This window comes from Uranotaenia lowii, chromosome 2 (assembly GCF_029784155.1).
Source record: "Uranotaenia lowii strain MFRU-FL chromosome 2, ASM2978415v1, whole genome shotgun sequence".
In the NCBI taxonomy this organism is placed as follows: domain Eukaryota; kingdom Metazoa; phylum Arthropoda; class Insecta; order Diptera; family Culicidae; genus Uranotaenia; species Uranotaenia lowii.
In genome coordinates this window covers 93,607,873-93,623,087 of record NC_073692.1, presented here as the reverse complement: position 1 = coordinate 93,623,087, position 15,215 = coordinate 93,607,873, and the positions used below count along the sequence as shown (strand labels likewise).

At 34.7% G+C, this 15,215-nt stretch overlaps 1 protein-coding gene across 1 annotated transcript in view; it reads right to left on the bottom strand.

The window, feature by feature from the left end:
- Positions 1-15,215, bottom strand: part of LOC129750036 (roundabout homolog 1-like) — a 359,217-nt gene that overhangs the window by 68,465 nt on the left and 275,537 nt on the right. Inside the window, exon 3 of the mRNA XM_055745222.1 lies at positions 7,126-7,319. Within this exon, the coding sequence (XP_055601197.1) occupies positions 7,126-7,319 (194 nt within the window). The remainder of the gene's footprint in view (positions 1-7,125; positions 7,320-15,215) is intronic.

Here is a 15,215-nt window from a genome sequence, read left to right as displayed (position 1 = left end):
CATCATTCATTTTGAGGAGTACTTGGTATTTGATTATCTGAAAATACTTTTTCCGTTTTAACTTACAAAAATAAAATTTGGATTACATTCTTTTTTGTTTAAAACTAGCTGACCTGGTGTGCATTGCTACACCTTGCAAAAATAAATGTAATTTTTAAAAATTTATTCAAATTTAGATTATTGTAAGCATTTTTTTATGAATCAAACCTCATCATGGTTTAGAACCAACAACTTTAAAATGAGAGCTGCAGCTGGAGTTCCGAATTTGCAATTCAAAGATGATATATATTTTTTTACTGAAGCTTGATCCCCAAACTTGTTTTTCAAGATCTGAAATTTGTATCATGTTTTTAAAGCTTCATAATGACTCAAATAATGTCAATATTAATGGATTTTCCACCTTTTTTCCTAAAATGGGAAGTTTCGAACTTTCATTAAAACATTTGTCACATCTATTTTTGAGTTATGCCAAATATCCGTACGCAAAAAACCCTCTTTTAAAATATGGTCCCTTCTTTGAAAAGCTCTTTATCTTAAACTTACATGGGATCTCAACCATCTTTTCCAATTTTGTCACCCACTGCTTGAAGAAGGTAGGCTGATTTACTTGGCTCGAGTTTACATAAATTAAATGATTGAAAGAAAAATATTCGCATATTGGAATTTATTTCACATTGTACTTTATGGAGATAGAATTTTGAAAACCGATCAATAGCGTGAATCGAGACTGCTTTTTGAGTATATTCCTTAAATTATGTATTATGATCACTGCCAGCCCCTGATTAGCTCGAAATTTGAAAAAAAAACAAAGAAAAGGATTTTTAATATCTATCCTTTTTGCGCCAAAACTATGTTAAAAAAATGATTCGCCATATGCCCAACTCGTGAGAGACATCATAGTTTGAAGTTTTCCCAAACAACACTTATCACGGTATGAAAATTATCGATTTTATACAGTGCAAATTTCTTTTTTTTTTTTAAATAAATTTATTAAAGCCAAAAATATCAGTTGCATCACTAAATAATTTCTCCAGGTTTTTTATTTTTTCATGGAAAGTCAAATATTAAAAAATGTTGGCAAAAGCAAATTTCTTAGTTAATATTCGTCCCGTTTATTGGGGCAAGTGCAAATGGAAAGCTTATTTTCAGATGCGTCAGAGTTATGGCTTCAAAATGGATTTAATACGTATATCTGTTTGTTTGTTTTATCAAGTTTCATTGATATATCTGCAGTATTCCAGCAGTATAAATTTATGTTTGTTATTCCACTTCTAACGAATGCTGATCAAAGCAAATGACCTTTATTTACAAAGACATTTAAGAGTTTTGAATAACCGCCTCAGTATCAACATTCGGAATACCCCTTCTGGTCTTTCCAACATATTGAATCATTATGATGATGAATTTCTTAAAAGTTCGACATTTGCCCTTGCCCCACCGTGTAAGTTGACAGGAGGTTATATTGTTTTGAACACTTTAAAAGTATACCAAAAATGGGTATAAAATTGTTAGTAAATTCTTTACTTTCAATATTTTTTTTTCAATTGTCCGCAAAGTGTCATACCATAATTTCATTAGCATAAGAACTAAATTTATATTTTTTAGACAACAAATGCTATATGGACAACAAATATGGAAGTATTTTTGCAAATCTTTCAATTGCTTTTTATTCGATAGATAAAATAGAAATCCGTGTCACATCTAGGCGTCATTTATTTCCACGTGCTGTGCACAATTAAGCAAGAAAAAAACATATATAGGTTGCATATCGCCCCCACGTGCATAAGAAATATAGGTTCTTGGTTGAGAAACAGGCGCCTAATTGTTAAATTTTTTTGGCGATCAATGCTTTGGTTACTATCCACTTGCGACGACGTTAGCTTGACAATAGAGACGAAAAACAAACCCCTCAAGGAAAAGAAAATCTCCAAAAATGGATACCATGACTTCTCAATTTCAAATTTAGGCAAAAATAATGTATATGTTTTATTCGATCGGCAAAATGTCAATCTAAGTCAAATCTAGGCGTCATTCATATCCATGTGCTGTACAAATTCGCTAGGAATCAGGTAGGAAAAAAATCACATCAAGGCTTCATATCGCCACCCCTTTCATTGAAAATATGCTTGGTTGAGAAATACGCGCAAAAATATTTCCACTGATCAGTATGCTATGCCATGGTTACTATCCTCTAGCGACATTTGCTCGCGACGCCTCGACTATGGAGACGAAAAACAAACCGCCCAAAGGAAAAAAAAAAATCTCGAGAAAATGGATGTCATGACTTTAATTTGTTTCGAAAAACTACAAATTTTGTATGGGAGCCCCCTCTCCCTTAAGTCGGAGTGGTTTGTTACTATTGTAATATGATTTTAATCGCCGTAATTTGTATGATTATAATTTTAATGGCATGTGCGGCGGAATGAAAACTAGAGAGAATTTATTTTATAGAATTTGAAAGAAAGGTGGATAGACAGGCATTAGTGCGCCAATAGGAGAAAGCTTGATAGGTGTTGAAGTGTGCGTAAAAACACGCTCTCAAACCATTGGGCTCACTATACATGGGAATTCTCTTTCTGGGTTTCTCATGTATAGTTAGCTAATGCAGAGCAAAGGCGGGAGCAATCCATGGGAGCTTTTCGTCAACATGCCCTCTAGCCTAAAATTTCAACACCTATCAAGCTTTCTCCTATTGGCGCACTAATGCCTGTCTATCCACCTTTCTTTCAAATTCTATAAAATAAATTCTCTCTAGTTTTCATTCCGCCGCACATGCCATTAAAATTATAATCGTTTGTTACTATTATAGAAACCATCCCTGGCCCCAAAAACCCTCAGATGCCAAGTTTCACGATGATCGGTTCAGTAGTTTCCGAGTCTATAGGGAACAGACAGACAGACAAACATTTATTTTTATATATATAGATTTGACAATTAGCTTCATTAATTTTATATTCAATGAAGCTAATTGTGCACTTTATTCTGTGTTTTATTATATCGTTTCTCTTTTATCTTATTTCAACAAACACACTACTTAGCACATTAATAAGGTAAAATAAATTCAAATGCTTTAAAATCCAGAAGATAAACATACAAATAATTCTGAAAACTTTCAAGTAGTCCAAAGCATGGTAAATTTTATTATCGGCAACCACGTGGCATCACTGATGAGGTCAAAAACTCGGCTAGTTTCGAGGTTATGGCTGAGGCCATTCAGCTACTTTAACAAACGGCCGTGAATAGCCTAAAATTTTCTAGAAAATTTTACAGATAAACTAAACATTATTTTTATAACCATTTGTTATGCTTTGGCCTGAAATAAACATTTACATTATTCAAAAAATTTAAAATCAGTTATGCTTCTGGGAAAGTAGGTACTTATTCGAATATTGATTTTTTTTTTGTTTATTTGACTTCTTTGCTGAAAACCTAAACACGTTTACGCACTGAATTTCAATATTTTCGAAATAGAAAAAAGAATTTCCTTTTATTTTTATTATCGTTATTCTTGCAACGTAATATATTACCATCAGTTAATTCTTTATTAAAATTATATTTCAATACTGAGTAGTGAGTAGTAAATAACAGCGCTCATTTAAATATTTTTTAAAAATAAAAATAAAAAAAAAAGGTTTGCAACCAATTGTGCATATTTCTGTAAGCTTATTATATTTTTAAAATTCGACAAATTTAAACCAAAAGTTTAAAATCAGTTTTAAAGAATTTGGCACCTTAAAAAATTTGTTGACCAGTGTGATGGAAAAGTAAAAAGGCTTTTGTGAAAAGGCTAAAGGTATGAGCCGTTTCTAATAAAGATATAACTTAAAAAATGCTGATATGTTTGTATTGCTTATGGATAATCCTTTAAACAGTACTTTTTAATTGATCTTAAAATGTTTCTGATTTTTCAAACATGTTTTGCAACGACCTTTTGAAATGAAAATTTTAAATGCGAAATTAAAACATCGTTTTATTTTTCAAAATTATTTCATGTTTTATTAATGACTCCAACCTATAATCGTACAATGGAATTAACGCTTTTGTTTCAACTGGTCAATTCAAATAGATATATTTTTTTTATGTTTATTGAATTGATTTTTCTAAGGGAGAAACTTTCAAATTTGAAAAGTTTGCTAATGGCAGCTGAATTTGATCCGAAATTAAATAATCAAAGGTGGTTTTTTTGGAAAAATAAAAAATGTTTCTACAGAGACAAAATAACATTGATAATACACAAAAACCACATTCCAGAAAAACAACTTTTAATTGAAGTTATTATTGTTTTTCGCGCCTCAAATTTGAGATCAGTGAAAGATATTTTTAAGCAGGAAATTTCCGTTATAACATATTTTTGTAGATTCTAAATGATTTGTAAATTTTAGGCAGAATTCCAGTTGTAATTTTTTGTAAAATTTTCAATCGAAATTTTCATCGAAAAGACAAACATTCTTACAGCATCTATATTTCTACTTTGAAGTTCAAATCTGCTAGCAATGTTATGCAACGGAATATTTATATTTCATTAAGATCATACATAAACACCTTAGAGTTCATGAAGTTGAAATGGTCAATTAAGTAAGCAAGATATTTTTTTTAAAAAGAAACTTAATTTCCACTGAGACCTCTTATTTAGGATGATACTATAATTTAAAAATAATATTTCCTTTAATTAAGCATCATTGGGCCCTTAAAATTCTGCTCGCGGTATCTAGTAAATTTTTGCTGCAGCCATGTTGAGAACTGAATGTCCAATACCAGGGGACTCACATGAGTTTTTTTTTATGTGGGGGAGTTCGGCGAGCCCTTGAAACTTTATTTAAAACTCTTAGAACAAGAAAGAATGTAGTATTAATCTTCTGGAGCTGCTTCGTTTTCTATAAATATTCGAATTTGAAATTGGTTCATGGAATTTATTATAAGAGAAATCTAGAATTTATTTGTCTCTTTACACAAATACCAGAAGATTATATGAGCTTAAAAAAAGTACTTATTCGAATATCTTGCATTTTATTCAAATAAAAGTTGTTCCTCGACTTTAAAAAAAAATCCACAACACCGTAGAAATAATACATAACTTTTGTAAAAACCATATGAAGTATTTTGTGTATCTTTCTAACCAGTGAAAAAATCAAATTTGATATTGACATTAAATTTACAACTATTTTTGGAATTCAAAATTAGGATAACGATTCAGTGAATTAATAAAATTATCGGGCAGAATTTCTCTGAAAAAAAAATAGAAGGGAAAATATTTGAAGTCTATATCCATTACCAAATATCAATATAACGATCACAAATCCAGTGCAAAAGAAAATTCTGTTTGAAATTTCAAAGACTTGTATCTTTTTGGTTATTTTTATCATCCAGAGTCATGTTTAAGATGCCTAAAAATTTCTGAACATGGATTTAAAATTGCTTATCCTAAACAAGGATTGTCAGAAGTTAAAACAAGCCGAGCAAATCCGGCTATTTTATGTTCAACCCTGCCAAACTTTTCGTTCAGTTCCAAAATTTTCAGTTCCAAAATTTTCAACTTTATATCTCGGAAAACTTTTGTAAATTCTCGAACATTTTTACAGAAGAGCTAAGCACTTGAATTTTTTTTTCTAATCGAAGCAGATTTGCGGATCATTATTATTTTATTGTATTTATAATGGATCGTATTTATTTATGTTATTTATTTATGTTGCTTAATGTTACGGATCTGAATAAAATTTGGATGGTTCAATTTTTTTTTAAATATGTACCTTTAAAAAAAAATCCTTCCAGAATAACGTTTTCAGTGATTTGGAGTTGTTTAATTGAAACTGAATTGGTATTCAGAGTTATTTCTGAAAAAGATTATCATTGTATTACGATAAGAATACCCTCACTTTTCAATGCTTAACATCTTTTTTTCTCGTTTTTCTTGTATATTTCACAAATTTTGTAAAAAATGGTTGGCTTGACAGACATTTTAAGACTCATCAGTTGGTTTAGTTTATGGTTGCCAGAATTTTTTCAGCACGTATCCAGGCCAGACAAATCTGTCCAATTTTAAATAAAAACCTGGCAAAATCCAGGCATTGGATTTCAAATTTCATCGATTTGTTCCTCACGGGCCTACTAAATTTTGAAATTTTTTTCGAAACCCAGAAATTACTCAAGAAAAAAAATTGTTTTCATCAAAGTTCATCGAAAGATTTAAAATCGTATTTAAGGATTTCAAAACATCTTTCATGATTATTTTTATAAAGCTTATTCATAAAATTTCGTTTTGGAAGCATAGATATAAAAGTTCACAACACAATTTTGTTTTTTATGCTTGTTTCCAAATGAAGTGAATAAATCTGGGCAAAATGCGGGAATTTTTTAGTGAAATTCAAGCAACTGGGTAGGGCCAGACTGTACTCAATTTTTTTTATTTCATATTCGGCAAACCCGAATAAAACCGGTCATTTTGGCAACCTAAGTTTAGTTGAATCTTCTTAAAACTCATGAGAATGTTTGAAATCGTGACTTTATTATGTAAAGAATCTACAACAAGTCACAATCGAATTACAGAGCAATCTATTTTACGGAGATTTTCGATACCAGAATATTGATAAAAGGATAATTTTTATTTAAATTCAATGCTTTTACCCTGAAAAAAATCAAGTAAATTAAGACCTATGAACTGCAACACAAAGTCGTTATTAAAAATTCTATTTCTTCAAAACACTTTCAAAGCTTTTTTATTTCATTCAGATCTATGAAAGCATTGTCCAACTAAAGTAAACTAAGTGACGAGCTTATACTTTCCACGAAAACAAATGTTTCTGTCCAGCTTAAAAAAAGACCCAAAAAAAAACTGAACTATGAATTGAGTGCATCCACAAACCAAAGTACTGCCGAGTAAGTTGGTACCTACTACTTTCCAGCAGTGGGAATCGGTGGAAACTCCTGCTGCAAAAGCCAACTCATAAAAAATCATGTTTGCGTAAGCCGGCCAGAGCTTCGAACAATGTTTCCGGTATGTTTTGCTCCATATTTCCAGCAACTGTAGTATAAAGTATAAACATTCCTACCAACGTAAATAGTGAGCGGAGTGATGCTTTTAACCAACAATATTTGCATACTTCACAACATACAGAGGAAGGTACATACCCTCAGAAAGAATAATCCTCCGGCAGGGAGCAATATTTTATGCGAGCCCTGTTCCGCCTTGATCGGTTCGCCGTCCTTGTACCAGGTGATGGTTGGGCCCGGAATTCCGTCGGCTTTGCAGTTGAGGGTGGTGGGCTCATGCCGCGGCACAATCACGTCCAGTGGGTGTTCCGTGATTTTTGGGTACTCAAGGGCTGTAAGGGAGAGAGAAGAAAAAAAAATCAACGTGAAAACATCGCAAAAGCTTTTAAGTGATAATCCATATTTGGCAGATTACATGATGTAAATGTTTTTAAATATTGAAAGCTGGCAACGGAAGTTCCCCGAATGTTTATCCAGCTGGGTGCGGAAGTTTTTAACTTAATGCTGCAACCGCCAAGTGAATCGCTGCAGATTTAGGCCAAATCCTGATGAATGTTAAATGAATTATGCTTACGCTGTATCTTTCGATGCAATTTCCATCATTTTTGATTGAATTAAAAATAACCAAAAAATATCGGATGGATTTTTCGAAGTTACTATTTAAAAATATGTCTTACGAAAATTGAGAAGGATTTTTTCCATCTACAAGGGTTTTCTGGATGAGTACATTAAGTCCTAAAACAAACCGTCAACATGCCAATTATAATCAGGGTGAGTAGATACGACCGAAAAGTGAAAAAGGATTAACGTGAAAAGTTCAATTATGGCCATTATTCCAGGTCGATGGTTTGTTGACCGGATGTTGTTGGTTTCATTAAACTAAGCCGATAAGTCGACTTATTCCAACTGGGCACTGCAGTATATTTACCATGTCTGGTCAACGGGACACCCTGGAAGCCAGTAACGGTGGTGTCCTGTTTATTTTTTGGTGTGAGCATTTTATAGAAGTTCGTGAATGCACAAACAAAACTACAAGAGCAATGTTTCACTAATGGTTTGCCCAATCATAGGCAAAATTTGTTATTTTAGATTCAAAATAATAAATCTTTTTTTTAACCACCCATTGGATCGAAAAGATCTGTATTTTTTTAATTTTCAATTTTTCAAACCCTGGGGCTTAAAAATCTTCGTTTTGGTTCAAAACTCATTCATGATTTTTAGCAGAATCCTTAAGTAACATTTGCATGAGCAAATTTGAACTTTTTGGTTTGTATGAGAAAATTGAATATATTGTACTGAAAAATCAACATCATCTTTGTTTCTTCAGTGGAACTTTGTTTGCTTATGGGTTTTGTGGCAATTTAATAACTCTCTTAAGGAAATTTTTGGCTGATTCACTTTGTTGAAGACCGTAACTTCGTATCTTATTAGACATAAAAGTTATTAGGTGTTTACTGGAGGCACGTCTTTTCGCATTGAAAAAAATAATTAAATTCAATTGATATCACTGCTGGGTCCCTAGCAAGGAATTGCATGATTATTTTTCATGCAATACTTCGCGAGGCACCAGCAGTGATGTTAATGGAATTTATTGTGTTTGAATGCCAAAAGACATATGCCTGATAAAAAGGAAAATACCTTTTTTCCCTTATTACGGTTGTCGAAATAGTTTTTCAGCGAAAAATTTACATTAGAGAATTTTTAAATTGGCACAAAACCCATTAGCAGGCTCGGTAAGTTGATTTTTCGGTACAAAGTTAACAATTTTCCCAAAAAAAACCTAAAAGTTCAAATTTACTCATGTAAACGTTACTTAAAAAATCTGCAAAAAATCATGAGCGAGCTTTGAACCAATGCGAAGCTTTTCAGACCTCAGGGTTTGAGAAATTTAAAAATGACTGCAAATCGACTCAGTCTAACGCCTACATACATATAAATACAAATTCGTATTTGGGGAATAAAGAGCACTCTAAGTTGTTAGTTTCATTAGCATTGATGACAGGAAAGAAGAAAATGCCCACACTCTCATGGGGCATAATGAGCATTTTAAGAAATTTTTGTTAGCACGATGTGTTGTAGAACAGAAAGAACATACACAGTGAGAGTGACCCAAATAAGACGACTGTTAAAAATCTTTCATACCAAATTTGTTTTCGTTCGGATCAAGGAAAAGGGACTCGAAACAAGCTTGAAGTTTGTATTTAGTTCCGGTACTTTTGGCTTGAGACAGATGAAAAACTTGAGCTTGAGCTTGAGCTTGCTATCAACTACGGTCCACCTGAGGCCCCATGGTCAATGGCATAATGATTGCACCTCGTGAATGGCTCGAAATAATCAACATTGCAAAATGAACCAAATGAAAGATTGCTGGGAATAAGCAACTCAATCTCCCTGTACAGTTTTGAGAATTTCAGTCTTCGATAAGAACCAATAACGACATCGGCCTAGTCCGTGTAGTCGATAGAGGAAAGGGAAATGCAGCACATTTGAAGACTTGTTTTCCGGAGACCGGCTGTACGCCATCTCTCCACAGATCTCATGCTGAGTGTTAAGGAGTAAGGGTAATGTGGCATGGAAATCACCTTGGTAAGTGATGAACCACTTATTTAAAAACTTTGCTTCTAATTTCCATAATTAATTTCTATTTTACATTCACGGCTCGAGACAGATGAAAAACTCTTTAAAAATTAATATTTTTTATTTATTTCATAAGTCTGATTCTTTTGAATACGACAGCAATAAACAAAACCAATCTAATCAAAACATTGAAAAAATTTCTTATTTGTGTAACTTACCCAAATTATAATTAGGCGGTAACAAATTTCAAATCCTTCTTATGTCACTCGGAGATGGAACATTGCGAGGGGGGGGAGGGGGGGGGGGGGGGCAATAAAAAATAATGCGAAAAACAAAAAAACTGGAATAAATTGCACTGAAGCTTGTATGCAACAAAATTGCATACTATATCGTTGCACAAAACCTATAAATCAAGTAATTTTTATCGAATAATTCAATCAAATCAAGAAAACAAAAGCTGAAATAAATCTTCTTAAATTTGATTTTTGGTCTTGTAATCTTTCAGATATTGAAATTTTCTATCGAAATTAACATAAATTACTTCAAACTTTATTTATTTCCCCTTTCGGGTTTTTGGAAATTTCGAAGGGGGGGGAGGAAAGGTTACAAAAGAAGAAACTGATATTTGTTCCAGCCTCAGCACTTGATAAATCTAGTACAGTCTGAATAAACGGAATAATCCTTTAACTTTTTCAAGAGATTAAGAAAAAACAGCGTCGTTTGTCTCATAAAATCAATTAAACCCGTCTTTTGTGGATCTTTTTTTTCTTTTGATTTGTTGTAAGATTTAAGAATTATTTTTTGGGCGCCACGTTTGCCATGTATATAACACATTGTGAATAATGTCATTTTCCAAATCAAGACTAGTTTATTTTGATAAAGGTTCCTGTTTTCTGGAACTAAACCTTTTCATCCTTGTTATTCATCGGAACATAAACAACTTTTTTTTATCATTCCATAAAAATTTTCGTGGTATTATCTATGATTGTATCCCATTTACCCGAAAACCATTGCCCAGAATGAATTTTTCCCAGAATGACAAACACCCGAAATCAAACCCCAGAATGAACCATTTCCCAGAAAAAAATTCCCCAGAATACACCATTTACCAGAAATTTTTTTCCCAGAATGGACCATTTCCCAGAATTTTTTTTCCCCAGAATGGAACATTTACCAGAATGGGACAAATCCCAGATTTTTCCCCCTAGTATTTTTATTTGTTTTTTTTTTCTAATGAATTCTTGTATATTTCATATGATTCGAAATTAATTTTTTCAAAATGATTTTTTAAATGAAACTACGACTTTGAAATTTTCCAACTAAATTTATTTTAGAACCAATGTTGTGCTTTGTTTATGGTTTGGGTACTTTAATTGATTCAATGCTTACCATGGTCCTTTAAAAACCGTTTTGGTATCCGACTCCTCACGCTGCGCGTTCGAACTTGAAAGACGTTTTGTCCTTCACGCTGTCGCGTGGCGGACGGTGCTAAGGGATCATCCCTAGCTTTCACGCAGACCTAGGAAGCCCCGGCAGACCTAGACCAATGTCTTAGGGCCGCCGCTTCCGACGGCGGGTCGGCGGCCTCCTCGGATTTGGGAGCTTCGGCGGCTTTCGGCCGCCTCAGCCCCTTCATCCTCGTTGGTTGCGGCTTTGCCGCAAAAGAATTAAGTTATGAAACCCCATTTTTTTGTAACAATTTTTTTTTTAATAATTTCTAGTATGGATAAATGTTTTCAATTTTCTGGGAAATGGTTCTTCTGGCGAAAAAATTTCTGGTACATGGTTCACTCTGGTGAAAAAATTTCTGGGAAATGGTACATTCTGGCGAAAATTTTTCTGGGGAATGGTTCGTCTGGGGAAAAAAAATCTGGGGAATGGCTCTTTCTGGCGATTGGAATTCTGGGGATTTTTCATTCAGGGCAATGGTTTTCGGGTAAATGGAGTACAACCATTATCTATGAGCAAATATCTCCAAGTATCAAGATAGTCGGACTGTTGTTTTTTCGAACAAATCGTTGGCGTCACCTACACAACGTTTATGGTGCTGCTGCCCTGTGAGTTGGGATCCAAGCTTTACAGCTTTCTACACAAGCATTGCAGCTTTGCATTCAAGCTTTGAGTGAAAGCACATCATCACACTAATACTTAGAAAATCAAGCGTAACTTCACTCACACAATGTTTATGTTTATATTGTTTAAAACAATGCAATTTTCACTGGTGCATGTATGTGCATGAAAAAAGTTCAAACTCGAGTTTGGATCTCAACACGTCAACCCGCATTTGGCGCTAGTGTTTTGTCACCGGAATTCCGTGGAAGCCGATAGCACCTGCTATGAGTTAGCTGTTGAGGTGCTTCGGAAGAAAATCAGTTGCGTTTGGAGGTATTTTTTTTAAAGATCAGCCAGATACCCGCGTTAAATTCATTAAACTATCCAGCACGAAACATTTTCCAATTCCACCCTGTTAGCAGCCCATGAATTTGCCAACGATTTGACCACCGCATGTTGTTATTTTTTTTTCCATAAAATTGCTTTTTTCTTGAAGACAATGACCTTCTTAACTACTTCTGCTAAATATCCAAAGCTTTGTAAAGGGTGATACGGTCAAAATTTGATCAATATCAACTTGACGTATTTCTTTCAATTTTGCATTTAAAAAACCTGAACACCCCTCATTTTGAAGGTGTGTGTGTGTAGAATGTTGCTCCTATTTTGATTTTGGAATTCACTCTTCAGTTTTCACAATGCCGTCCAAGAAAGAAGAGCAGCGTATCAAAATTTTGCTCGCGCGTCGCGAAAATCCGTGCTACTCGCACGCAAAGCTGGCAAAATCCCTAAAAGTTGCCAAATCAACCGTTACAAATGTAATTAAAGTGTTTGGGGAACGTTTGTCGACAGCCAGGAAGTCTGGATCGGGGGGAAATCGAAAACCAGAAGCCCCTGAGGTGACAAAGAGAGTTGCCGGTAGTTTCAAGCGAAACCCTAACCTCTCTCTCCGAGATGCCGCAAATAAGCTGGGTGTTTCGTCTACAACCGTGCATCGAGCCAAAAAACGGTAGGTAGTGACTCCAAATTGCGATGATAAACAAAATACGACGGCCAAAGCGCGATCCCGGAGGCTGTACACGACGATGCTGACGAAATTTGACTGCGTGGTAATGGACGACGAAACCTACGTCAAAGCCGACTACAAGCAGCTTCCGGGACAGGAGTTTAATACGGCAAAAGGAAGGGGAAAGGTAGCAGATATTTTCAAGCACATGAAACTGTCAAAGATCGCGAAGAAATATCTGGTTTGGCAAGCCTTCTGTACCTGTGGCTTGAAAAGCAGCATTTTCATAGCTTCCGGGACTGTCAACCAAGAAATTTACGCGAAAGAGTGTTTGAATAAACGTCTGCTGCCTTTCCTGAGGAAACACGGTTGCTCCGTACTGTTTTGGCTGGATTAGGTATCTTGCCATTACGGTTAAAAGCACATGGAGTGGTACGCCGCCAACAACGTGCAGGTGATTCCCAAAGACAAGAACCCTCCCAACACGCCAGAGCTCCGCCCAATTGAGAAGTACTGGGCTATTGTCAAGCGGAACCTGAAGAACACCAAAAAAACTGCTAAGGACGAGCAGCAATTCAAGGCAAACTGGCTTTCTGCGGCGAAGAAGGTGGACAAGGTGGCTGTACAAAATCTGATGGCAGGGGTTAAGCGTAAGGCCCGGCAATTTGGATTTGGAAAAGCGGGAGCCTAACTGAATATTTTTCCTGATTTTCATACAAATTAAACTTGAAAAAGAAATTCAATTTGATTTTTTTAATAAACTATTTCACCGATTTACACGCGATTTCCCTTGACCAAACTTTGACCGTATCACCCTTGATTACGCTTGATTCCCTGCTTTCAATCGATGTTAGTTATTATGGGTATTGAATAGTGCCAATAAATTGGCAGAGGATCTCAACATATCGGATCGAAGTCTCCGTCGGATTCTGAAAGATAAACTTCAGCCCTACAAGATCCAAAAGGTTCAAGACCTTACGGCGAAGCAGAAACAAGAACGGGTAAAAAGAGCGAAGGCACTGCTGAAGAGGGCCGCGGAAGTGGTTGCCAGACAGATCACGAAGCCATGCCAAATTGCTGAAGGCCGCCCGGCGACAGAAACCAGCATCGCTGATGGTTTGAACCGGAATCATCCGTGATGGCCGGTCTCCGCTGGTTTTTGTCCCTGAAGGAGTGAAGATCATCCAAAAAACGTTTGGGGAACTAGTTCTACAGAATGTCGTCGAACCGTGGGCTCGTCGACATTTTGGTTCCAGGGATTGGGTTTTCCAACAGGACTCGGCGCCGGCTCACAAAGCGAAGAAAACCCAACTTTAGATTGCGCAACATTTTCTAGGGTTCATTTCGAGCTCCGAGTGGCCGGCGAGTTCGCCAGACCTGAACCCTATGGACTCCGCTGTTTGGAGTATGTTGGAGGCCGAAGTCTACTCTAAGAAACATGAAGGTGTGGAGGTCCTGAAGCGACATCTCGTGGCAGCCTGGGCTAAAATACCACAAGAAAACCTGCGGGCCTCATACGATGCGTTCCTCGACCGTCTGACGCGAGTGGTTAAACTTAAGGGCGACTAAGTCGAACTTTACCAGTGAATTTTAAAAGGTAATTTGTTTTCAAGAGAAATGGAAAGAATTTTAAATAAAAAGTTGTTGTTTTAGATCAATTTATATGTTTATTTCAATGTAGCCAATGTATTGCCTCTACGCTTACTAAAAATTTAAATTGAAAATTTTGGATACTTTAAGATTTTAACTTGAGCCTTTGCGATGATAGCGGAAAACGTTACCTTTTTACCTTTGATCCCGCGCTTATAATTTGAACTTGAAAAAATGTTGAACAATGATATGTAAGTAATGAAAAGTTTAACATTCTGCTGTTGAATTCAAAAGCAAATAACTTTTATTGTTCATACATTTGATATTCAAATGAATGAAGTTTCCTGTCGTTTTTCACTATTTACTTCAGCATAAAGCACAATCCTACTTTTTACATACCCCAACTTGATAGATTACTTAATGTCTCTTTCTCATTTTTTTTAAATGACAGGCAATCATGTAAAACCAATCTTATATTTAACTCTCTAGTGCCCAACTCCTCTTGAAAACCGCAAGGAATAGTTATTTAAAAAAAAAAATTATTTCGTTCTAAGATTCCGTATTAGTGACTGCTGTTTGACATACACGTGGCATTTAGTATAGCTTAGAGAAAGTTAAAAACCAATAAAAACGAGAAAATGATATTTTTTACCAGAAATCAATTTTACCAGAAACAGAGTTGAATATTGTTTTCGTTCTGAAAATATTTATATATTTGTGGCCTCGAATGTAACAAAAATGCTTGATTAATTAAAAATAAAATTTTACTGAAGTTGGTTGAAAATGATGAAATAAAGTTACTTGCTTAAAGTATTTTGATTAATAGATCAAATATTTTTCACAAATATGGTTTTCGCAGAACAAAAGTTATTTGTTATCACAAAAAAAATCATCTGTGATATTTTTAGCGGAAAAAAATTGATTTTAATGGAGAAAAAAAAAATCTTGAACAATTTCCAGAGATTTTTATTTAATTTGATGCACAAGCCAATATGGACACGATGTG